The sequence below is a fragment of the Embiotoca jacksoni genome, unplaced genomic scaffold, assembly GCF_022577435.1.
Source record: "Embiotoca jacksoni isolate LCO1_2020_lvr unplaced genomic scaffold, fEmbJac1.0.p SCAF_32, whole genome shotgun sequence".
Taxonomy (NCBI): domain Eukaryota; kingdom Metazoa; phylum Chordata; class Actinopteri; family Embiotocidae; genus Embiotoca; species Embiotoca jacksoni.
In genome coordinates this window covers 2,947,823-2,973,012 of record NW_027185384.1, presented here as the reverse complement: position 1 = coordinate 2,973,012, position 25,190 = coordinate 2,947,823, and the positions used below count along the sequence as shown (strand labels likewise).

The window sequence follows — 25,190 nt, the reverse complement described above, 5'->3', positions numbered from 1 at the left end:
GAACTGCTGATGACAAATGTGGCATACTTTGAATGTTGGCAATTTCCCCAAATGTAACCAAATACAGGCATGTTTGAAGGGCACCCAAAACTGACTAAGGATTCTTCCCTGCATTATTTCCCTGCTCTTACTCAGTTTCTTTCTCTTTTCTTTGTGTGTCTTCGCCTCAGAGCCTCCTCTACTTCCCTCCATTGTTACATCCATACTGCATAACCGTGAGCTACTGTATAGGTATGGCTCGGTGAATAATTGTGAATGAACTCACACAGATTGCACACACACACACACACACACACACACACACACACACACACACACACACACACACACACACACACACACACACACACACACACACACACACACACACACACGGACATTTTTAGTCCATTTGTTCATTACATTGACCCAGGCGTCTTTTTTTTTTTAACCTGTCTTGACAGCAGATAGCCTCTCTCTGATATTCAGGCCACCTCTGACTCTGTTCTCATCAATTATTGAATCGTTCCTCTTAACCAATACTCTTTGATGGTGCCTGTGGTTAACTTCCCCCCAGTAGAATAGGTCATTTCTCTTCCCATAGTGACACCAGCAGAGATCTCCAGATATGTCCGTTACTCTTAATAAGGAGGAGTATGTTGTGGTGGTTACAAAATAGAGTGCCACAGGTACTGATGAGAAATTATCAAACTGCACTTAAGAGATGTTTACCTAGATGAAGTCAAATATAATTTTAAAAGCCTACTTGTCTTGAAATGAGCGAAACCTTAGCTAATAGTCTGAGGTAGTTGCAATTGTTTCCACCACAAGCAACAGGACTGTGAAACAAACAGGTGTCAATATCATTACATCTCTAACAATGAATTTGTATCTGAAATTGAAGACTTGTTTAAACGTTTTTAAAGTGAGATGTAAATATAATTTCAAGACTTACTAAATTCAATGGTTTTTTTTTTTCAAAATATTTTTCACAATAAATGCAGTTTTGCTGGACAAGATCATTTTGACATTTATTATATTAAATTTTTATTAAATATTTTATTGAAATAATTCCACATTAAGTAATTGAAATACCAACTGAGCCAATATAATGCGGTTTTTTTTTACCACTCAGCAAAAAACACTAATAAGTACTCTAAAATGAAAACAAATGAATTTTTTTTGTTTTGTTTTGTTTTTGTAAAAACAAGTTTGTTTCATGCTTAAAGTCGCAGGCTCAATACTGAGCCACTGTGAGTCAGTAGCACCCCCCTTTAGCTCGTACCTATCGGTAGTATTACACAGCATTACTTTTATTTTTCATATTTTGTTGGGTTATTCAACCTGTGGTGTGGTTGATTATTATTGATTTCTGTGAGGTTACTGGAGTTTATCCTGTACAATCTTTTTGTTTTTTTTGTCCTTAACAAGAGACAAATGCTTTGTTTACTTCTGATATTTTCATGTAGTTGAGGACTGCAAAAGTATAACAACATCCTTTGCATGTCTTTTGAAATGTAAAATCCTTACAGTCTCCTATTTTGACATCATAAAATCCAGGAAGTATTACAGGCTGGCCTAAAAGTGAAGATAGAGGACTGACTTATTAGGTCAAGAGGAAGGTTATTTTTGTGTGACTTCCCTCAAGAACTCCTTCCAAGGCTTTGTGCCACCCTTGAGGGGTGCTTGTTGACAAAAGCACCTGCTTAGGGGGACAATGCAGCCTGCCAGGACTTCCCCCAGACAGACCTTCTACACAAAAGAGAGCCAACTGGCTTCTAGCCATGTCATTAGGTGAAAAGGGGAATGGGAATGGCCGAGAGGAAGGTTCTTTGTTTGTCTTTTATTTTCAATGAAGTTAAAGAAAAAGACCAAAAAAGTGACCACCCAAGAGAGAAAGTAACAGCATAGAGGGGAGAGAGGATGACAGGACTGCAGCCCAGACAGCTAAGTACTGTGTTATTTGAATATTGATTGGTGAGGGTTATTTCAGGCCCAGGATTGCATTAGCACTTTGGCAGCAGATTCAAAAGGCTTTGGCTGCCCACCAGAGTCTGAGCCACAATTGGTGGCCATTTTGGAAACAAAAAACGAGAGCTGTTTTCCACCCTTGGCCACTTGCTTTGGTTTAAATCACTCTCAGTGTGGTTCTCCATCGATAGGAAACAAAATTTCCTTAATTGTGAGTGGGCTGTTGGCTTTGGCACAGAGAAGCAGGTTTGAGTTGAGTCTTAATTGCCGAGGAGAAAGATGGCTTGCACTACAGTGGGAAGATAATGAACAAAATGTTTCTGGTCTCTTGTGTTGCCATCACATGGGAGCTTTTGCTCTCCACAGTGCATGGACCATGGAGGCAGCAGGTAACCATGACACCCTGGTTGCTAAGCAACATGGGCATCATAAACAGATTCCTCACTCCCAAAATGAATCACTTCTCATTCTCTTTCCTCCTCGCTCTGCTACCCTCTTCTACATTTAACACTGTGCAAACAAAATGAGAAAACTTTCATTCATGTCCTCGCCTACCTTAGTCTACCTTATGCGCGTATTAAACACAAAATGGCCTGTCTGACAACATTCATGTTCATTAAATTGTCTAAGAAGGACGATGGCAAGAGCGTGAGCACTTGAATAGAGCTCTTTTAAGTGTTGCGTTATGTAGTGGTGCGTAATTACAGAGGAGTCACTGATCTCTAGTGTCTGCAAGTGTGTTATTAAACCGCCACTAGATGACATGCTGTGAGTCATTAAACACTGCTGTTAGGGCCCTAATCACAGGGTAAGCACACAGGCGCACACACGCGTACAACATGCTCATTGGACTCCTCATTCACACTTTTTAAAAAATTTTTTTATTAAGGTGTACAATAAATTGAAAACAGTTTGTAAATGATTTGTATTGCATTTCTGATGACATTCTGAAGAAAACTCACTTTGCACATTGACGTCGTTCTCACTGAAGTGCTGGTAGAATTTATGATCTCAAAATTGCTGAATAAACAACATAAATTTTCTGTGTCACATGCCATGGGGTTATTATTGGCAGGTCATTTATGTTAATGGTATACTATGCAAGAGTGGGCCTTTCAGAGTAACTAACTTGTTGCAGTAGGTATGATTGATTTTGTGAGTAGTGCTGAGATGTTAAAATATTGTCTCCTTCAGTCACAGTCAAATGGAAAAGGGCACATGAAGATTAAAAGTCGCTGTTAGTCTGCTTGCTCATAATCAAATATTGGAACACACATGAGCAAAATATGCAAACCATCCTATTTGTCAAAATTATTTTGAGATTTTTGTTATAATGTTTGGTGTGCGTGTTTTAATGGTGCCCGCAGTTATGAGTAGCAAGTACCATGCGTATATTAGTCTAATGCTGCGGCTAATGATACTTTTCATTATTGATTAATCTGCTGATTGTTTCCTGCATTTATGAGTCCAGTGTGATGTCTTCAAAAGTCTGATTTTGTTTGACCAACAGTCGAAAACCTAAACATATTCAGTGTGAATCAAGGAAAAGAAACAAATGCCCACATTTGAGAGGCTGGAACCATCAAACATTTGCTGTATTTGATCAAAAAAAATTCAAACAAAATAAATACTGCTCATTTACTGCAGTCAGTTCAGCTTTTCATTAAGTGAACATTAAGCTATGAATAATGTAATACTGATTGCCTGAATACCTTGTGTTTCCTAATTGTTCTTCCTATATTTGCATTAAAACTCAGTCCGCTGGGCCTTGAGCTGAAGTGGCTGCTTTCCTACTCTTGTGTGCCAGAAGAGTCTGAAACATATTCAAAAAAACTGCCTCTTAAGCCAACTATGTATACACAATTAGCAGTGAAGAGGCTCTTCACAGTATCCACGAACAGATGGTTTGTCCACAAAACTTTTGCAAAATATATTTCAATTTCTACTAGTTTGCAAAAAAAGTTTTCTGCCAACCAAATGACAAATGATTTAATGCTGTTGAAATGAATTTATGAAAATAAATAAAAGCACTTCAGTATGGTTATTGCAAGATAGAGTTTTTTGTTTGGCATGATGCAATATTGTGCAAACATATTACTGTCTCTCTCAACAAAAAGCATAAATATTTGATGTCTATAATGTTGCAGAAAATGTTGAATCAGTGAGATACACACACACACACTCACTCTCGAGTGTGTGTGTGTGACTTTGGCCACCAGTGACTCATTATTCACTACTTCCTGGATTGTGTTTGTGTGTCTGGCTGCTTTTGTCAGCCCAGCTGTCGCACTCTCTGTGTGTCTCCGGCGCTCGAGCTTTGTGTTTGTCATCTCTGTTTTCCTACATGAAACTTATCAGATGTACAGTATATGCATACAGAGAGGGAGTGCACATTTGATATCTAGCTCATTATAACTCTCTCTCTCCCACTCTGTCATATTCAGTCCCATTCAGGTGTAGACAGCAGCAGCTGCGCTTCATGCGAGAGGCAAAATTATGATCTACATTGTTTTGTTGACGCGTTTTTGTCAGATTTTTTTTTCTTTCTTTCTTTCTTGGTGTATAAACAACAACAGCGAGGTGTGGTGAGCACCGAAGCTGATGCAAACTGGAGTGTGACATAACTGCGGACAATAAAAATCACTCTTCACATTATTGTTGCCAAAACACTGTCGCCGCTCCGTCGCACTTCAAGTAGAAACTAAAGGCAGCACCATCTAGCCAATTATTCGTCCGATCATTTAAAAGTGATATAAAAAACAAAAACAAATCGAAGGTGACATTATTTCAAAACATACTGTATGTGTGCATATGCTGAACCGCCAAGTCAACACCGCAGCTGGGTACAGCTGTAATTGGGAGTTGTTTGCCGCCAGCTGGCAACCAGATAGCGTCGTCGGCTGGAAGAGCTTGTTGCAGGAGAGATGAGCTGTCAAACCAGTGCACAGCAGTGGATTATGAAACTAACACCAGTCTCTAACAAATCACTTCCTGGGAAGTTGGTATGTTAGTGAGGGCTGTTTCCTCTCTAAAAGACCGGCGTTGTAGTAGGTAGGGTTAACTTGACAACTTGCACGTACTTACTGTGCAGTTGTTTTTTGTTCTGTTGTCATTGTATGTGTGTTTGTGTGTGTTTGTAATGTGTGCAAATGTATGTCTCTTTCTCTCCCCTCTTTTTTATTTCTCACCACTCTCCTTTTGGCTCCCTACAGGCTGAGCACGATAGATCTGACTAAAGTGCTGCCAGTCACAACAGCAGATGCTCATGTTTCCTCTGCTCTCCCGTGCCTCCCTACACATCAGTGAGATGGCAGGTGTGTGTGTGTGTGTGTGTGTGTGTGTGTGTGTGTGTGTGTGTGTGTGTGTGTGTGTGTGTGTGTGTGTTCTGTCCTGGCAGGACTGGATGCTCTAATCAGCCTGCCAGGAGCGTGTCGGAAAAGCAAGCGTGCGTGTTTACACAGTTCATCTCTGTGTGGTGCTTACAAAATACAAACTCACAGGATCTGTAGAGCACAATGTTTTAAATCTGTAATCCAGTGAACTTAAATCACAGATGCAGAGGGAGCGCCGAGTGAGTGAAAGAGTTTACTGAGATGAATTGCTATTTTTCCCTCTGTTCCCTTCTACCTCTAAACCCGTCCTCCATCCATCGCTTCCAAAATTCTGCTTGCACTTGTGCATGAAGACTAAGGGTGGAACGGTTCAAGTAAAACAAATCACACCCGTTCGGTTTGCTGGTCACAGTTTGTGTCATGACTGTATTGTTTGGTTCATTTGAAATAGGCCGCGAGGCATTGTGGGAAAAAAGCCTCGGACTAATAAACAACTGAAACATGCACCAACATTGTTTAGGTCTGCTCTATGTGTTTTCAGTGTTTTGACACTGACTGAAAAAAGGAGTGGAATAAACAGCGACTGTGTGGAAGCACTGTGCAACACGTGCTGCTTATACTGTACCAGCAGCAATACTTTGACTATGATGGACCATTTAAGAACAAATCACCCTAGTGGGTCCCGTAACTGTGCAAAATCCAGAACTAAAGCATTGCAGTGTTTATAGCAACAGATATGCAACCCTGTGCAGTCGAGGAGGATGCCGGATTCAGCATATATGAAAGAAGTTGAGCTGTGCTATAATACCCCCTCCTGCCGACACTGCAGCTGAGCAGTAATTGCCGAACTTTATGAACACACACGATAAGGTATTTATATACTTATAAGTGTCCAACACAGCCTTCTTAGATCTTACTACAGACAGATGAATCTGCAGGGCGACTACAAGTTACCAAGCTCTGATCGTCCACTGCAATACCTCATCAGTGAGATAAGTATCTGCATTTTGCAGACACACCCCACTTATGAGACACACAAGCAACAAATTCTGATGGCCTTTATGTGTGTAATGTGTCAATTTTTATATATATATAAAAAAAAAAATAACAAAGTGGTATTTTTAATTGTGCTATTCTTTTATTGAAGATTTGTCAACAAAGAATCTTTATATTCTTAGCCAGAATTTTGTTAAGTCAAACAGTTGTGAGTGTTTTTGGCAAGTAAGGGAAAGCGTGTTGAAATTAATATCACGTATTGGCTGTAACACAAACATCTGTATCTCATTCACTTAAATTCCCCATTGAAGAAGTTACGGCATGTGTGTTTACCAGTATTTGGCTCAGTTTTATACATATTGTAATGTAATTTGGGTTTGATTTGGGAAACCAAGGTCCTCAAAAATCTAATTTTTTTGTGGCACACATCATTCCATTTGGAGCTTTATGTAGTGACATCAGCCGGAGAGTTAAGGCATTAGAGAGGACATGATTCATTCTCTCCAAACAGGAGACAAACATGTGCAAACACACATACTGTGGATTTATGGGGAATCTGTTATCAAGTAGTCACTCAAAGCTTTTTAAACACGTTTTCTCATTCACTCTTTCTCTGTAACAAAACTCAGTCTTCCTCTGTTTAATGAGTGCACATAGTACGTACATTTGACAGTTGAATACAAAAGGTGCTTCCCCCTCCCCCCCTAAATATGAAACGGAGTGGATGGTACCTCAATTAGATGTGTTCCCGTTGAGCCTGGCTAAGGACATAGGAACTAGTTGCAGTGGCTGAGTCTTTATTTTCAGGCATGAAGCTACACAGCATGAACCAGGCATAGATCATCGTCATTATCCGTTCTGTAACTCAGCAATATGCTCTCATTAGTTATTCTATAGCAGCTTGCTGATATTATAAATTTGAATGCCAGCTAATTAGTAAGTTCATATTTTAGTATGCTTATTTATGCTCATTACTTATTGCATTATGCTCATTACTTTACCCAGTTTTTCTGAATTCTGTAAAAACTTGAAGGTGTCAACCTAAAAGAGCGGCTATAAAGTGGAAGGAACTGCAACAGCTGCTGACCTTCGATCCCTTGACTTCTTGATCTTCCACCTCATTAATGAGTGACTGTTTGTCCGTGCATATGCGGGTGCCTGTGTTTGTGGGCAGGTGTGTGTGTGTACGTGTGCGTAGTTGCGTGAAATCGAACCCGACAGCTTTAACTGTTGGCCGAGGGGAGTCAAAGACAGGGTCACCAGGTGAGCCTGATGTAGAAAGCCTGTTTAAAACAAAAAAGGGACTGCAGTGACGGATATGCAGACTCGACTGTGGAGGTGGTGGAATTTCTTTGCAAATTGATTTTGTATGGACATCAGAAATACACACAAACCTCTTGGCTGCTTATCGTATTTCATTCTTTCGATGATGCTGTGAGCTGGAAAAGGAGTAAATGACCCTCTATGGGTGTGTGACCGCAGTAACACCACACAAACCCAATTTCTCTTTGCATCAATAATGACCCGACTGGAGGCTGACAGTATATTCCCATTAAGTCAATGCAGCTTGGTGGCCACTGGCAACTGGAAAGTAAATCTGCCAAGGCATTGTGTGCTTGTACATGTGCAGTAAAAAGACCACAATGACTCGACTGTCAGGACCCATATTTCTCAAAAAACAGAATGCTTTTGTGTGGATGTGTGGAGATTCACAAGCATAACATATCTAATATATCAATAGCTAGGTAGGTGTCTAACTGGAAGGATGTTTTTTTGTTCTGCTGTGGCAGACACACAAAGATGTTTGGTTTCAAAAAAGCCGTGAAGTTTTTATCTCCTCCTGCACAGACGCAGCCACATTTCTATTTGACCTTTGTTCCTGTATGTCAGATGTGACATCCCACCATTTCTTAAAGCTGCTGCTATATTTTTGCCCCCTAATGAGACACAACTGAGAGGCTGTTGACACAACTGTATTTCAGACAACAACAGTATCAGGCCCCAGCATGCATTATGAGACGGCATAGAGTACAGGCATAACAAGTGATCTGAAGCCAAAATCAGCGGGGGGTGGTGGTAGGGTTCATTATCAAAATGTTGCTGCTGTGCCAGTTGATAATGCAGTGAGGAGGTTTCTCTTTTAAAAGAAAAGAGTAAATAGGATCAAGAAGCTAACAAACATTGTCGGTGTTGCTTTAGAAATGTCAATTTCATGGACTATTAGTTAGATGTTTAGATTGTTGTTTACCTTAATCAAGGTTTTCAGTAAAACTGATATTTTTGATGTATAAGAAAGTGACCCAGTGTCATGTTACATTGCTCCAGGTTCACCCAGATTGAGTGATCTCCATTAGATTGTTGTCGCTTATGATTTAATTAGATCAAAATTGTATAATTGATGTGATTGTGAGGCTGCAATGATATTAGCTAACGGGTATAATTTTCAATGATTTTGGATGACTGATTCCAAAATTGGTCCACTCAACACATAAAAATACACGGCCGGACTCGTGTTTAAAGGTCTGATTTTGCACCCAAACACTGCGACTAATATCCCAGCGTGTGATTCACAATCAGACTTTGTTCTGCCTCTGTGATTCTCACGACTGTCTTGTTTAATTTCACAGCAGAATTAATTCAATAATTCATTTTATCAACCCCCTCCTCCTCTCATTTCATAAATTAATTTACTCCTTTGCCCCCATCAAATTTTCTCTCCTTTTGTGTGTGACTTGGAAACCTTAGCGCCGTACACATAAGCAGGAAGTGCTGGATTTGATATTTCCCTTGGGAAATTAATAGTGCAGAGTGTTTTTGGACCAGGTACAGATTAAAAACTGGGCCCATGATAAACCCATTAACCTCGTCATTAAGACCAGATCTGGAGAAAGATGGAATAGGTGGAAGTCTAATTTTAGTGCAACACTTTGTCATCACTAGTCCTTATTCCTACCTACAGTTGCTGAGAGGAAATGAGGTGTTTTCCCTTTAACAAACTGCTCCTGCAGAAACACCTGTTTCAGGGTCAGATGTCATGTTTCAACTATGATATTTGACGACAATCTGTTGTAGAAATTCCTTCATCTGACTTGCTCAAGGCTTTTTCCAAATTTCTAAAACAGCTAATGCAAAAGCATGCTTCGACAAAGTCAGAGTTATTATCATTATTTTTTCAGTAATGTAGCCATAGTGCCAAAAGTGTTTTACGGGAGTAATAAATATGGTCTTCCATACTGTCTCCCTCTCTCATTCTACTCTTTCTCTCCTTTTCAGAGGCTGGCAACTGAAGCAGAGAAGTTTCAAATGGAACATGACTGGAGGGACGACAGTGAGGTGAGTGAGCGGCGAGAGCGTGATCAGATACGTCCATTTACAGCGGCTGCGTTACATACAGATCAAATGGTGCAGTAAACTCCATATGTGAAGTGGCTGGAGGGACATGTTATTCATGATCCAATATGATTGTAATAATTGGATGGCAAATCTCATTACAATGACTCTGTTATGACTTTATAAAAGATTTAATTTCATTATTTTACACAATAGGCAGAAACAACCAGGCATGATCATACACACACATGCACGCACTGCTCACTTTTTTGATATTGCCCATTCATTGTAGTATTAACATTACATTCGATGGGAATGTACAACAAATAATATGAACACACTGTTATTTCACTCTTTGAATTGCTGATCCTGAGTGCTAGCCCAGTGAATGCAGTGCCTCATCCACTCTCAGAGAATTACAATGCAGCTATTTTGCTATTCTTTGCCTGTTATGCTATGTTACAGCTCAGTCCTTTTCATAATAAATGCAAATTAGAATTTCCCTTCCCCTGCAGCCATTTAATGACAAATTATATTCTGTGTACGTTCAGTGGTGGAAGAACATCAAAGAAATTCAACTTTGCCATTTGTCCTGTTACCTTTCAAAATTCCTCAGTGTTGTTTGCCAAATCTTAATGATTCTTTTCCATTAAACATTTTCCCATTATTTAACGTCATGCATGCTTTCTTGTGCTGAGGAAACAGGGAGGGAAATGCAGCTCTGGGGATGGATAGATTGATTTATCTAATATATTACTCACTGAGTTTGATATTCCTTTGGCCCAGGATGCTTGGCTGGCAGTTGTAATTCATTTTTAGTTGATGTGATGGGGATTCCTGCATAACTGAACCAAAGTATTATTAATATATCCCCAGCATGCAAATAGGGATAGGTACAAACCAATGTTATTGTGCTTCCAAAAGATACCAGATTCAATAGTTTATTTATAGCCTTCACAATGACACTTTAATAAAGTTAATGTAGTCACTTGCTGATAATTTCAGCAGTCTTGGCATACTGTGAATTTGCAAATTAGTTGTTTATTTTTGGCGGTGGTTCTGCTGCTATATGTGATAAAATGTGGGTTAAGTGTTTAAAGCTTGTGTCAGGAAGGATTAAATAAATGTGAAACCTGAATTTTCAAATTCTGTCTGTAAGTAACTGGTGTCAAGCTTTAGTATTTGATTTTATAGACCCAAATAGATTCAAGGAATACATGTGGCCATTGTTAGCTTGATTTCGTTGAGCCTTAGACTTGCAGGGTTTCTTGCCTTCTTGATCTGGCAGGCAGAAATATCTTCACTGCACATATCTAGCATGCCAGGAAAAGAATGTGATGGCCTTGAGTATGTCAGTCCAGCTATAGTGTAACTTCAGACAGTGCGGCCTCTGCTTCAGGATATCCTCTGACAGTCAGCTTAGCCTCACATGAACGTATGTGCGCTTCGACCAGCGCTGACAAAAACATGTGCAACTCGAGTGCTAATAATGATCGTGAGACGAAATTTTGAATACTTGTACATGAAGGTTATAGCTTCCCCCTGCTCCATGCACGTCAAAGTGCAACTTTCCATTCACACGCAAAAGGAGCAGTCTCCGAACTTTTTAATTGACCCTCGTACACTTTGCACATACAGTACGTGCATATCATCTCATTGTATTTTTATAACGTATTCGGCTGCTCGATTTGGTGCTGGTCACTGATATTTATCAATCAACACTTGATATTGTCATTACCACCATTTGACATACCCAGTGGAGCGTGTCTGTGTGTGCCGTTGTGTGTTTTTATACGCCTGCGTGTGTTCTCTGTCACCTTTGATAACTGGGCCAGTACCACTGGGCACCTCTCCCTGCTGACTTTAAACACTTAAAAGTTGTAACAGCTGCAATAAGATCCACACTCGCGTGTGGCTCTGTTCAGTGTATGACAATGACTTTAACCCTATTTATAAAAAAGCTCTATTCAGCTGCTCCACACAGATCGGCTTGATTATATTGTTCATGTTTACATTTGGTATTAAATCAATATTTCATATTTATTTTATCTGTAGTTTGAAGTTGGCCTTTCCAAAAGTAAACATTGCAGATTATTAAATGTGATACTTTTCAGCAAGAGGAGGAGCACATGTTTTTGGGAGTTTTCAGTGATTGGAAAAGATTAAATGACTCATTAGGGTTTTACATACGTTGAAATAAACTGCAGTTAAACCTTGGATCAGAAAAAACATTGTATTACTCAGACCAGATAAAGATAATACACACTGTGATTTGGCAGCTCACATCATAGGATTGTTTTCAGGTGGACTTCCAGAACAATGAAAAGAAGGAGGGACTTAAGCTAATGACACCATACCATTTTGTGAAAAGAATTTATTGACACTGTAATTCATGAGAGAAGCTGAATATGTACAGTCAGCCTAATCACTTTAGATACACAATTTATTCACAGATGTAGATTTATGAATGTCAGACCACTTTTCTTGATTGGAGGCCACCACTGAAGCTACAACCAAAGAAGTAAAACTATAAAAGAAAATACAATGCTCAGAAATTAAAATAAAACTACAGCAAACATTGTAATATTTTACAAAAATAAAATAAAACATTCAAAAGTATATGATGTTTAGATTAACCTTTCTTTGCACCACTGCAAATAGTGCAAAAATAGTGAAATTACTTTTAGCCAAAGCGATTTTGTAGTTGATATGTATTTAGTTACTTAATTAAGTATTCAAATGTCTGAAGTGGAAAATGCCCCCGCCCCCCTTTCATTGTCTATAACATGGTTATGTCCTACCACAAACTGCAAATATATTTCTTTTACAAGTTCCTGCTCTCCCTTCATTCTTCTTCCTTTCTCACACGTTAAGTTTCCCTGTACACAGCAGGCTCCCTTGAGGGGTGCGACGGTGTGACCTCAGTGTGATCATCACCTCCTGAGGTGCATGTTGTCTGCAGTAACAGGACCTGACAGAAGGCATCATGATACAGTCTGCCGTTACCAGCTCCTATGTGTACATGTTGTTGCTTCTTTGTCACGTCAGCATATGTGCCCTACACCCCCCCCCCCCCCCCCGCCGCCCCCCCACATTGAACGTATAGTTCAGAGAGAGCAGATGCTCGACTTTGGCACAGTTTACTCCGCTTAATCACTTTGTTTTTCCAGTTCATTACGACCTCTTAAAGTTAACAGAACCGTAATAGCGGCAGGAGCTGTTGCTGCCTTGTTGGCGCGCAGCCTCAGTGGTGGCAGGCAGGTGGTGGGAGTCCGTGAACCGCCTCCGTGGCTCCGGGGCGCCCTGACGTCAGCAGCAGGGCTAGCTCGTTAGCGCCCTGCTAGCCTGTGTACTGACAGGAAGCCGAGCGGTGTAAAAGCAAAACAACACCCCTTACTTCACTGATGCTCAGTGTCAAACGCAGGCCGCTTCTGTGCGAGCAAATATTTGCAAGTGCAAATTGAATCCGCAGCGGAAAATGTAACTTTAAAAAGGCCGAAGGTGAGAGATTTATTTGTGTCACGTGATATTTTAGAGGAAAGCCATTTTTTGGGGATTTGCTTCAGCTTTTTTTTTTTTTTTTTTTTTTTTTTTTTTTTTTAGCAGTGGATCAATTTGCTTGTTTGTTTTCTCTTTGGTCTTATTTGTTACTCGATAGGGAATCTCAAAAACAAATGGCAGAATTTCCAATTTGAATGACTTTTGGAGGATGAAAATACTTTTGGTGAAACCTAATGCTCTTTCATGTCGTTGTAGCTTATGCAGAAAATAACAATATTTGGGGACAGTACATTCGCACTCCCCTAAAGGTAAACCCTTTTCATTTTAGACTGTCCCAAACTCTCTTATTGTTGGTGCCACCCAAAGGCCAGAATGACAATTTTACACAAATGCAATTATGTTTGTTGAGATTTTTCTGCCATCATAAAAGCCCAAAAATTATTTAATTTTAATATTTCTACATAACATTAAATATTCATGATTAAAGTAATGAATAATCAAGTTGTTGTTGTTGTTGGGGAAAAACAGCCTTACATGTAATTTATTAAGGATTTAACACTCAAAATTTGTCTTGTTTATTCCCTATTTTAACAGAGACAGATACAGCATAACTGTTGGATTTGACCTTTGATCAGAATGGACACACTTCAGTTTGTACATGAACACTTACTGTAGATATTTATTTATTTAGGTACTTAACAGTACATTATGATTGTTGTTTTTGCTGACCACCAAAGATTTACATCTTGCCTTTCTGCAATGATGTAAAAGTGTACTCCAGGGTGTTGTCAGTACATTGTGTCACTGTGCCTGATCTGAAGTTTCTCCTCAAAGGTGTGTATGTTCCTTATTTTGTAACTCATTGTTTAACTTTTTCTGTTTCTCTTCTGATCTCTTCGCAGTTCGACAAAATTGTTTACTACAATGCCAAAGATGACGTAAGTAGAACTTGATCAACTTGATGTGGTACAAATTCTCAACTAAAACCCCTCAAGCAACCCCCCAAAGATTATTACCATGGCAACAAACCTGATAGAAGGTTTTTGTGACAGCGTGCAAGAATCGTCCACCTGATCCATCAGCCTTCACCTTTGTTTTTTGTTTGTTTTTTTAATCTGTGAAAAGAAGTCACTGTATATACAGTATAGATATGTGAGCTCTGCAGCAGTTCTCTCAAGAGTCATTGTTATAGGATGTCCTTGTGTGTATAAGAAGGGGTCTTTTTTTTTTTTAATGCATTAAGGTCAGTGCATGTTTTGGGCCCCACACTCACAAGCAAATGAGTATGCATGAGACACTGAATGCCTCCTCTGGCCTCGGACGTCATCTGTCTGCTCCGATAAACAGGGATCAGCATGTAATTCCTCTCCACTGTCCCAATGGGGAAGAACCACACACCCACAGCACACTAATGTCACTCTGTATTTGACTGACAGGCCCTCTCCCCTTTTTGTCTTTCCTTATCTAGATGGCTGCATTTATCTCTCACTGCCTAAAATTTAGACTGACAAATACTCAACACTGACGCTGTCAGTCACACGAACAAGAAAGTGCATATACTGTACACAAGGGTGTATACACGTGCAGAGATTCCTGTAAACCCCAAAACACATGGCTGGATGGTTTAACTTTGTTTTTGTATTCTTTTGTGCAGCTAAATCAGACAGAGAAGAAGAACCGATATGTTCCAGATGATTTCCACACAGACCCCGACTTCAAACGACCCGTCTCCTACAACACCACTGCTGTCCACATCCCCACTGATATATACGAAGGCTGTGAGTTGAAACACACAAACCTTGCGTTGTAGAAAAGACACAATAATCTCTCTCATATAATACCGAGCAACTACTAGCCCCCACCGTGCTTTCTGTCTCTCTCTATCCCTGTCATCACTATGTCTACTATCTACAGTACGCTCTCATGATGTGGAGCTCAGCCTTGCAGCACTGTCTGCACTGTAGACAGTTCCACACCAAGGCCAAGCTATTCTAGTCTATATATAACCCAGCTGCCAACTACCCAGTGGTCAGCTCTCTCTCGCCTCCTCTTTACCCTGGTCACCAGCTGCTCCTTTCCCTCACGTCCATCTCTGGCCCCACCGACCTCCTTGGTTAGACGTTGATTACATTTTATACAGTCAATCATTGTCCCCAGAGGTTGAATCCTTATGACTTAGGGTATGCCCTGACTTCTGCCCTGATGAGGTTGACATTTGTCAAACTTGTATGGAAACGCTAAATAGTTTACGTGTACGTGTATGACTGCGCACACGCATACGCACGCACGCACACACACGCACGCACACACACACACACACACACACACACACACACACACACACACACACACACACACACACACACACACACACACACACATATCCTCAGGGTTATTAATCTCTTATTCTCTGACATTAATGAGCACCATGCAAGGTCACTCTGACACATGAATATAAGATTACAGGCATGTATGGATACACACATACACAGAGAAATGTACGTTACAGGTCATGTCCTTCCATGCTGATACTCTTGTCCACTTAGTGAATACATTTAACATTCAACAACAAGAGTACACAGAAAATGAAACCAGACTATATTAAAGATCATATTTGTTCACTCCTTGATAATACTTGTCTAATGTAGATAAATCAAAAGAAATGCACCACTCAGCCAAGCTTTTAAGAAGCCTTCTATAGTAGCACTACATCATTAGCCTCTTACTCTGCTTAACATGACACTTTATAGCTAACATGTTATAATTTAATTTTACATACTTCATTTAACTACACACGAATTCAGCAGGCAATGAAACGGTTAAATATTATTCTAATATCTAGCCATACAGCATTAGGTAATAGCCTCCTAAGCACTTATAGGCATTCAATATCAATTTCAGTAATGATCTTCACAGCGGGTCTGCTAAATGCATTGGACTCAGTCACATGACTTTAATGCCCTTATACAGCAAGCCACTCCACATAAGTTGGACTATAAATGTGCAGTGACGAGCCTCTGAGGCCTCTGACTGTGCAGACATTTTTGTCATTGCCAAATGGCCAAATGCACTCAGTTATTTTTACAAGCAGCAGTTATAATGATGAAAGGGCAGAGAGGGTGAGTCGGGGTGTTGGAGGAGGAGGGGGTTGTCCCGAGTGTGATTCCACAGCCTGTCTTCTGCTCTCTTTTAGTGACAGACTGTATATGGCCCTTTCCGTGTTCTGTCTTTTTAAAGTCTACACTATGAATGAACGTGCAAAACATTTATGCATGAGGGAATAGGTCAATTTGATGTTAGTCTGGCCAAGAGTAAGTTCCCGTACCAGGCTCATGGCTGCAGTGTAAATGTGAAACATAGGTATCTTAGCATAAAGGCTGGAAACAGCTAGCCTAGACAGAGCCTAAAAATCCACATAACCTTTTATTATTTTGTCCATCATGTACAATAAAAAAAGTGTAAAAACAACATTAGCTTTACTGAAAGAGAAGATTGGAAACATTGGGAAACAGGGGGCTTGGCCCGTTCTATCTTTCGGGGTAAATGTGCCCACTGTTGTAAAAAAAAATTGAAAAACAAAAAAAAAATGCTTTTTGAGGCTCATTATTGAGCTTCAAAATTCCTGGTACACACATGTTAAACTTTATGGAGAACCACATCAGCTGTTTCCTTCTGCTTCCAGTTATTCTGCTTAGCTTAAGCTAGGCTGTCATTGCTCCAGCTGAGTTCTCTCTAGCCAAGTGGTTTGCTCTGTTCCCGCCCTGAGGTAGGTGGTTGAAGGTGGAGTCATGGGTGGAGTTCCAGTTAGACTTAGTAGTGACGCTGTGCTGGTGTTGTTGCTCTCTTTCTCTCCAAGGATGGGCTGCCACATTGCCGCCTCTCTGGCTGGCCATCACTGTCCGCGTTGCCATGGCAATTTGTATCTGAGCATGCGTGCGTGTGTGTCTGCATGTTTGTGTAGGAGGAGACACACTCACAAAGACACGCCCTGGTGCTCAATCTTGTTGTACGGACGAAGGACCGGTAACTTGATTAGGGGACTTTGTCTAGACAAGGCTGGCGTCCTTGTGGCTTTTATTGATGCTGAAGGAGAGTTGTATCATCCACCTCTTTAATTGCAATAGACTTTCTCAACAACCTCTACGTTTTATCATTCCTTCCTCTTCCTCTTCTTCTCCTTCTTCTTCTCTACTTATTTTTTCATCTTTGCTTTTTTCCATTCCTCCTCACCAACTTGCCCTCCTCTTCCTTTTCCGTTCATCGTCTACCCTTTCACCCCAATCTTTATAACTCCCCCCATCCCTCACTCCACTTTATTAAGCATATTAATAGTGTGCTGTGCGGAGACAAATATGCTATTGTCTTTCTCCCCCGCGTGAGTCCTGCTGATTGGAACCTATTCTCCCCGCTGGTCCAGTGTGGGTGGTCAGACTGGGATTCATTATCGTGTGTGTACGCGCGTGGCTGCATACCAGAGATAAATCAGTTTGTCTGTGTGTATGAACGTGTCTGAGATAGAGAGAAGACGAAACACTTGGGGTGTGAGAGTCGTCATGTGTGTGTGTGTGTGTGTGTGTCACATCGCATGCACCTACTGTACTGTGTATGGATCCCATGGCCGTGTATGCATGTCTTCTCGCTCATTAGGCAGACTGGCGTGGATGTGATGAGAGGAGATGAGAGGAGATGAGAAGAGAGCGTTGCGGCCTTGGCAGGAGATCCGAGACTTGTCTGATGCCCGTTTGCATCAACGCTGTGTGGCACCTGTCAGCCTGAGACACACACACACACTGTGATGTGCTGAGATACTCTGACACTCTGTGTGTGTGTGTGTGTGTGTGTGTGTGTGTGTGTGTGTGTGTGTGTGTGTGTGTGTGTGTGTGTGTGTGTGTGTGTGTGTGTGTGTGTGTTATAGCCATGGCCCCTTTGGCAAAGCTCACAGCATATAAACAGAATTATTATTATTATTTTTTTTTTTTGCATACTTGCTCCACTTGATACACGTCCTATTTCATTTACGGTGCTGGCAGCCAAACTCTGAGGTACCTTCATCTCCCTCTGTCTCTGCCCACATCCGTCCTTCCCTCTTTTGACTCATCGCACAGTCATTACATATGCAACCTGTGTCCTTGCGGCAAGTTGGATGCCTTCCCGTGATGTTCTAATCAGCTGATTGGGATTCACATTTGGATTCCCCTCCATGCGAATATGTTCAAAGACAGAGTTTCCTTCTTCTAATCCCATTTCACCTTTCCATAAAACTTCTTAGAAAAGAAGGAGACGGTCATCAGCACGTGTGTTTTTTGTGTAAATAATTGCTCTCGATTGGCGATTCTTCTCACGTTTATGACCTCAAGACCTTTGTCATGCTGCAGAAATAAATATAGCTGTCAAGTATGCGTGTGTGCTGTTCTCTGTATCCATTTATCAGTTACCACTGGCCACAGAAGCTATGAATGTGTTGCATGTCTCCGCATCCTCATCTCAACTTTGGTGCTTTTCACACTTACTAATCATACACACACTCAGCATTTGCTCCAGTGGCATTACCAAATGATCGTCTCTCACACACATCAGTGTCTATTAACTACAGCTGAGTAACGTTCAAACATTTTTGATACAAGCACCAATACCTTGACTTCGATACCAATACTTTTTTGATACCAGTTTTATAAAATCCATTTTGAGAAAAATATGATTACATCAAAAATGACGGTACAAACCTTTGCTTTTCATGCAGTTTAGAGGGGGAGAGTGTCACCCAGGTAGTTTTCTGTAGCTACAATCAATACATGTCCCTTAAATGTTTTGCATGCATGTTATCGCTGCACGCTACAATTTAAAGATGTCCCCTAAACGCCTAACATGGAAGCTATCACTTGACACTAGTTTGCTGGCTGTTACTGCAGCACATGTTCTCCAACAGGTGCGAGGCCAAAAATTGGTTCAAAAAGAGGGAAATAGGTTTTTCTAATGTAAGATTTAACCTACATAAGTTGAAACCGAAAGGTTATACCTTCAAACCGCCCAAGTTTCTTGCTTACTGACACAGATGAGATTTGCCTCTTTGTAATTGTAGCAACAGTTATGTGTTTTAAAAGGAAAGTCTGTTGATATGGATGTAGTGTAGGTTAGGAAATTTGGCTCTAAATGACAAGGCATTTTTCGGTGTTAGATACTACTGAACATATTATTCGGTGCCATAAAAGTATTGAAGTTTGTTACCCAGCTATACTATTTACACACTTATCTAACTGGACTTGAAATGTTATGCACTTACATCTCCTTTTTAGCTTCTTTTCATGCTTCATTTAATCCTTGTTTCCGCCATCCTCCTTTGGCCACCTCGTGCTTGTAAAGGCACCAATTTATGATTGTTTGGCCAATTCTGATTACGATTTAATCATCTTGGCTAACTAGATTAAGTTGGACTGACTCCATCCCCGTCAGGTTCAACAGCTTGGTGATTTTAATGATCTGTTCTAAGATCAAGTTGTTTCTGGTGCTGAAGTCCAGCTCACTCTTATGAAGCTCTCTCCCCCCAAAGCTCTTTCTGCAGTTTTCTGCACTTGTTGCCCACATCTCCCCAGACATTTCATCCAAGTTTACCACTTCACGTTATCACAGGTGTCAGTAGTTGCCGAGCAATGTAACTCACAAGTTAAAAAAAATACTTGCTTTAATCTAGCCTTGTGCCATTTAGCGCTGATAGCCATTTAGACCTAATCAGAGAAAGTTACTGGGATTTGGTGATCTGAATGCAGATATCGATGTGGGAAAGTCGAATCAAGTGTTCTGCTGCGCATCACACACACGCGTTACATGGCATGTTTCCTAAATACTGATTGTCCAGTGTCCAATTGTCTCTTGTATTTACTTAAGTGTTAAATATGTGCTCCTTTCTGGCAGACATTAAGACAAAAAATGTGTATGTTGGTGGAAACATGCACTGTTTGTGGGGACTGAGAATCTTAATGTGTGTAAGCACCTAAAGTGTCTTCCCATGCTGTGTGAATGCCTGCAAAAGGATGTGTTTGTGCTCACGTCACAATCAGTAGTGAGTGGCAAAGTATCGTTGACTGGAAGGACCCCTTCTGATATGATGATTGCAGGTTCTCACCACTTCAGCCCCCACCATGTAATTACTTTCAAATGCACAGGCAATTTCAGCCACCAGCGAGCAACACCACAGGGCATCGCTTGGCATGGCACCGTGGAGCGTTCCCTCCCCTTCCGTCATCACCTCCCACGACCATCACCTTCATCAGTCATTGCCAGAATCCTGTTTGATTTGTTGTTGAAAGCTTCGACGTGCCTCACGGGGGATATTTTGTATCATCTCTTCCATATTCAGCTCCCATCTCTTCTTCACCCATGAATCATTCATTTTTTTTTGTCTCACATGTCTTCACCATGTTGACCATGTGATGTTGAACCGTGTGATTTATGAGGCTGCCATGGCTATTGTCGAGGCTTCTTTTCTGAATTTATTATCATTTGATTGGTCAACAATTAATAATCCAGAACAAGGACTAACATGATAGTGCTTCAGAGTAAGAAAAGGCTCCGTTAACTCGTGTTGGGTGGCATGCAAATAAGTCCAACTGGAGTCCTGCAGTAGACAGTTGGCAAGTTAAGCGAGCTCAGAGTGCTTTAATTCAACCCCCAATATGCTTTCATTGAAGTGAATTATGTACAATTCTGAGACCAAAATGTGAAAGGGTAGAAGAAGTCAAAATACAGATAAATGAAAAGACTCTCAACAGCATGGGCTCAGCTTGGTAGTGTGTTCGCTATTCAGACACCACAGCACCTGTTTTGTCAGGATGCATGGAGCAATTTTGCTGTACCACTCTCTAGTATGAGCAGCTCTTAACTGTTAAAATAGGAAAATGGAAACTCTGAAACTCTGCAGATTGCCTGTTTTTGCTTTTCCTTTTAATTTTAGCCATCATCGTCCAAATCTAATTCATTTGATTTCATATCTGTAAAGTAACAGATGTATGTTTGTCCAATTACACAGGTTAGAAATGACCCAATCCTGCACTAACTGTGCTGCTCAGTGCCAGCTCACTGAAAGTATGTGTTCAAAGAAAATCAATGCCAGTATAGCTTCCTTTCTTGTCATCCTCCTTTCCTCCCCTTTATTCTATGTTCACTCATTATGTTATCAATTCTCTCATCTCATCAGTGGAAGCACGATCTTGCTGCAGAAAACTCATTTGTAGAACATTCAGAAATTCATGGACATTACTTGATTCATCAATTACCTTTTTCCCAGAGGAAAAATAATTTTACTGAGAGCCAGGTTATTTTTTTTTGAGACACTACTAATAATCATGTATCCATGTTTGTTGTTCTGAGTATGCATATGCACAAACACCCACGCCCCACACCCTTTAAGTCCCCCGGGACGTGATGCCATGCTTGACAAATGGAGCTGACCAGAACTCGCATTGCTCTTGTGATACTTCTCATTTCTTCCTCTCATCATAGTGACCTCGAGCCAGCAACACACACATCGCCACAGAGATGGATCTGTTTACACTGAAACTGTAATTTGTTCCAGTATTTGGCTGAGATTAGAGGACACTGCCTTGCAATGCCCACTATTGTTGCTAAGGGCTCATCAGTGGTGCCTGAGCTGCCCATTTGTGTGTGTGTGTGTGTGTGTGTGTGTGTGTGTGTGTGTGTGTGTGTGTGTGTGTGTGTGTGTGTGTGTGTGTGTGTGTGTGTGTGTGTGTGTGTGTGCGTGCGCGCCTCCAAATTCCTATGCGAGACTAGAATGGGTTTGTCAATTTTGTACAAAAGACACACAGGAAAAACACACACACTTTTACTTTGTCACTCATTGTGTATTTACACACACACACACACACACACACACACACACACACACACACACACACACACACACACACACACACACACACACACACACAATCATGTAATGGATTGGTCACTATATTGACTTCCTGCAGTGGCAGCTGGTAAAATAAATAAAATACTCTAAGTGCTCTTTGCTTGTTATTTCGGTGTTCATTGTGAGCAGTGTGCAGGTGAAAAATGTCAGTGCTTCCTGTGTGAGGTCACCCTGAGATTTTGTGTTACTGATGTCACGGAAACCAGCAGGACTAATCCATTAAGGGCCATCCTTGGGGAGCAGAGAGATCAGACCTGAACAAACTGTCACCACTTATCACCGGGACACTCTTTTCTCTACTGTACCATTGGGAGCCATTTAAGGCCCAGCCTAAACTCTCTTTTTATCCTGAAAAGCATGGAAATACAGCCTCAGTAAAGGAGCTGGCTGTCAGGAGGGTAGAGTGAGGAGCAGTAGGGAGCGTGAGAGCTGTGGGACAGTAAAGAAAATGAAGGGGGGAGTAGGAGGGTCAGAAATGGCAATATTTTTCTAAGCTTTTTTGCTCGGGCATCCATTTACTGACTGTAAATCTGACTAATCCATTTTGTAACTGCTATTTTTGTTGGGTTCTCAGAAATGTCCTTACACTATTTAGCATGTGGGTTGTATATAAACGGGCCTGGATAATAGATACATCTTTCATTCAAACAGAAAAGCTTCATGCAATTTCAGGTCATTGGGTTTTTGCATGTCTGTGTACCCAAACAATACCAAATGCTGTATACTTGGCTGCCAGTTTGTTACATATACCCTGCGAAAAAAAAAAAAAAACTGATTCATTTTAATGGAGCCTGAGAGTTGGCACAACAGGGGTGCCAGTGCAGAGAGCTCAAGCTCAACACATGGTTGTCCGGCAAAAAAAAGACAGATTGGGTTTGACTGTAATCATGCGTGATATCATCGAGCACGTTGCTGCATTTAACCATCACATTAATGCAAGTACACATTCCTACTAGATTGCTTTATTACTAGATTACTTTATTACGCAACGCTGAATTTCTGCCGTTTATCTTGCAGTATTTATGGCGAAGGATAAAATAGATGCGTCTGTCATAACCTCCCAGTTGTAAAAGAGTGTTTTTACAAGTATTACATACCATTGTACAGTGCTTTAAACACATTAATCTGTTACTTTAACTGGACTTCTAGGGTAGTATTTTCAAGGGTTTTTCTTTTTCATATTTCATTTTGCAATATACAAGTGTTTTTGCTACTAATGTATCTATATCAGGAAGTATACCTATACTATGTAAGATTGTATTTTTTAGCCAATCTAGTAGTGTGGCTCAAACACTGAAAATGATCAGTTGGTCTATCACTTTGTCCTAGACTGAAATATGTCAGCATCTCCTGGATGGATTGGTGAATCATTTTGTACAGGCACTCATGGTTCTCTGATAATCTTACCTCCACATTTTGGTGATAGCGCCACCATGAGGTGTACTGCCAGGTTCGTATGGACCATGAAAAATCGTGTTGCAGTGCAACCAGTTGTTCTCACAAACGTTTACACACATAAATGAGGGCATTTACACACACACACACACACACACACACACACACACACACACACACACACACACACACACACACACACACACACACACACACACACACACACACACACACACACACACACACCTAAGTATGAGTCACACACAGCCCCATTTTTGACATGCAGCCTACCCTCCCCGGCAGAGTTCTGCCTTTTTGGATCAAACTAAATTGTTGGAACATTAAGCCAGTAAGAGCTTCTGCAGACAAACGGGTAAACAAAACGTTTCCAGTATGTCTGGCCACTGAGTACCCAGAAGAGGATTTTGTCTTTTTCCAGAAATATCAAATTGAATCGTTCTGTTTTTACCTCCATCTTCCATCTTTCCTCTCCCCTTTCTCATTTCTTTTGACCACTTTCCGCTGCAGTATAATGTGTGTTGTGTGTAGTGTGTGTTCGGAGAGCAAAAATCCACCCAAAAAAGGAAATATCTCATTGTAGCAGATTGACGTCAGTTTCAATATCCGTGAGGAAACTTCCTCTCAGCCATCAATGTCAGTAGCCTAATACTGCCAAATCTGTGTGTGTGTGTGTGTGTGTGTGTGTGTGTGTGTGTATGTGTGTGTGTCTCTTAGTTTTTCAAGCATAGTTTTCTTTCAAAATTGCTTTTTCAGAACAAATGGTTTTTGAAAAGCCTTAAAATTTTGTGCTTGTGTGATTTTTATGATTTTATACTTCTGAAAAAATATGACTCATTTAATCCGTGTGTGTGTGTGTGTGTGTGTGTGTGTGTGTGTGTGTGTGTGTGTGTGTGTGTGTTACAGCTACCATCATTTTGAATGAGCTAAATTGGACAGAGGCTTTAGAGGATGTTTTCCGGAAAAACAAAGAGGAGGATCCCTCACTACTCTGGCAGGTGTTTGGCTCTGCCACCGGATTGGCTCGGTACTACCCAGGTAAGCAGCTGACTGTCAGACCATTAGCATAACCACTGACCTTTAAAGGCTGATCCAGCTCTTTGGAGAGCGACAGGCAAGCTGTTTCATCTTGTTTCCAGTATTTATACTAAACTAAACTGAGGTAATTAGATCCTGGTTCCAGCTGCATCCTTAATCCACAAACATTAGAATGGCATTAGTCTTCCCATCCAAATCTTGACCAAAAATGTACTCTGTGTGTGTGTGTGTGTGTGTGTGTGTGTGTGTGTGTGTGTGTGTGTGTGTGTGTGTGTGTGTGTGTGTGTGTGTGTGTGTGTGTGTGTGACTCTGTGTAACAGTCAAACTATAGCCTTTGATATAAATATAAGAATAAAAAATAAAGTAAGAAGTCAAATGAAGCTGAACCCAAAACCCTCACGTCCTCTTTGATGTAGGGTGCAGTAAAACCCAACAACCTTAAACTCAACCTTTGTGTAAAGAAAACGCACTTTTTCTGTTTCTATTTTTTTTTTTTTCTTTCATTCTGCCAAATCCCAGCATCCCCTTGGATGGACTCCAGCAATTCAGCCAACAAGATCGACCTGTACGACGTTCGCAGACGACCGTGGTGAGTGCAACTGCTCATGAAAGCCTGTCGCTTACCGTCATCGTCTCATTTTCAGTCATTTTTCTGGTGTCTGGTCAAGGGCAGACACATCGCTCAATCGGTGTACCTGTGCAATTGT

General features: G+C 40.8%; 1 protein-coding gene across 1 annotated transcript in view; it reads left to right on the top strand.

Moving 5' to 3' along the window:
- The window catches only part of cacna2d1a (calcium channel, voltage-dependent, alpha 2/delta subunit 1a), a 90,495-nt gene that overhangs the window by 29,546 nt on the left and 35,759 nt on the right, over nt 1–25,190 (top strand). Inside the window, exons 4-8 of the mRNA XM_069164755.1 lie at nt 9,552–9,611; nt 14,012–14,047; nt 14,764–14,887; nt 24,352–24,483; nt 25,003–25,072. Of these exons, the coding sequence (XP_069020856.1) occupies nt 9,552–9,611; nt 14,012–14,047; nt 14,764–14,887; nt 24,352–24,483; nt 25,003–25,072 (422 nt within the window). The remainder of the gene's footprint in view (nt 1–9,551; nt 9,612–14,011; nt 14,048–14,763; nt 14,888–24,351; nt 24,484–25,002; nt 25,073–25,190) is intronic.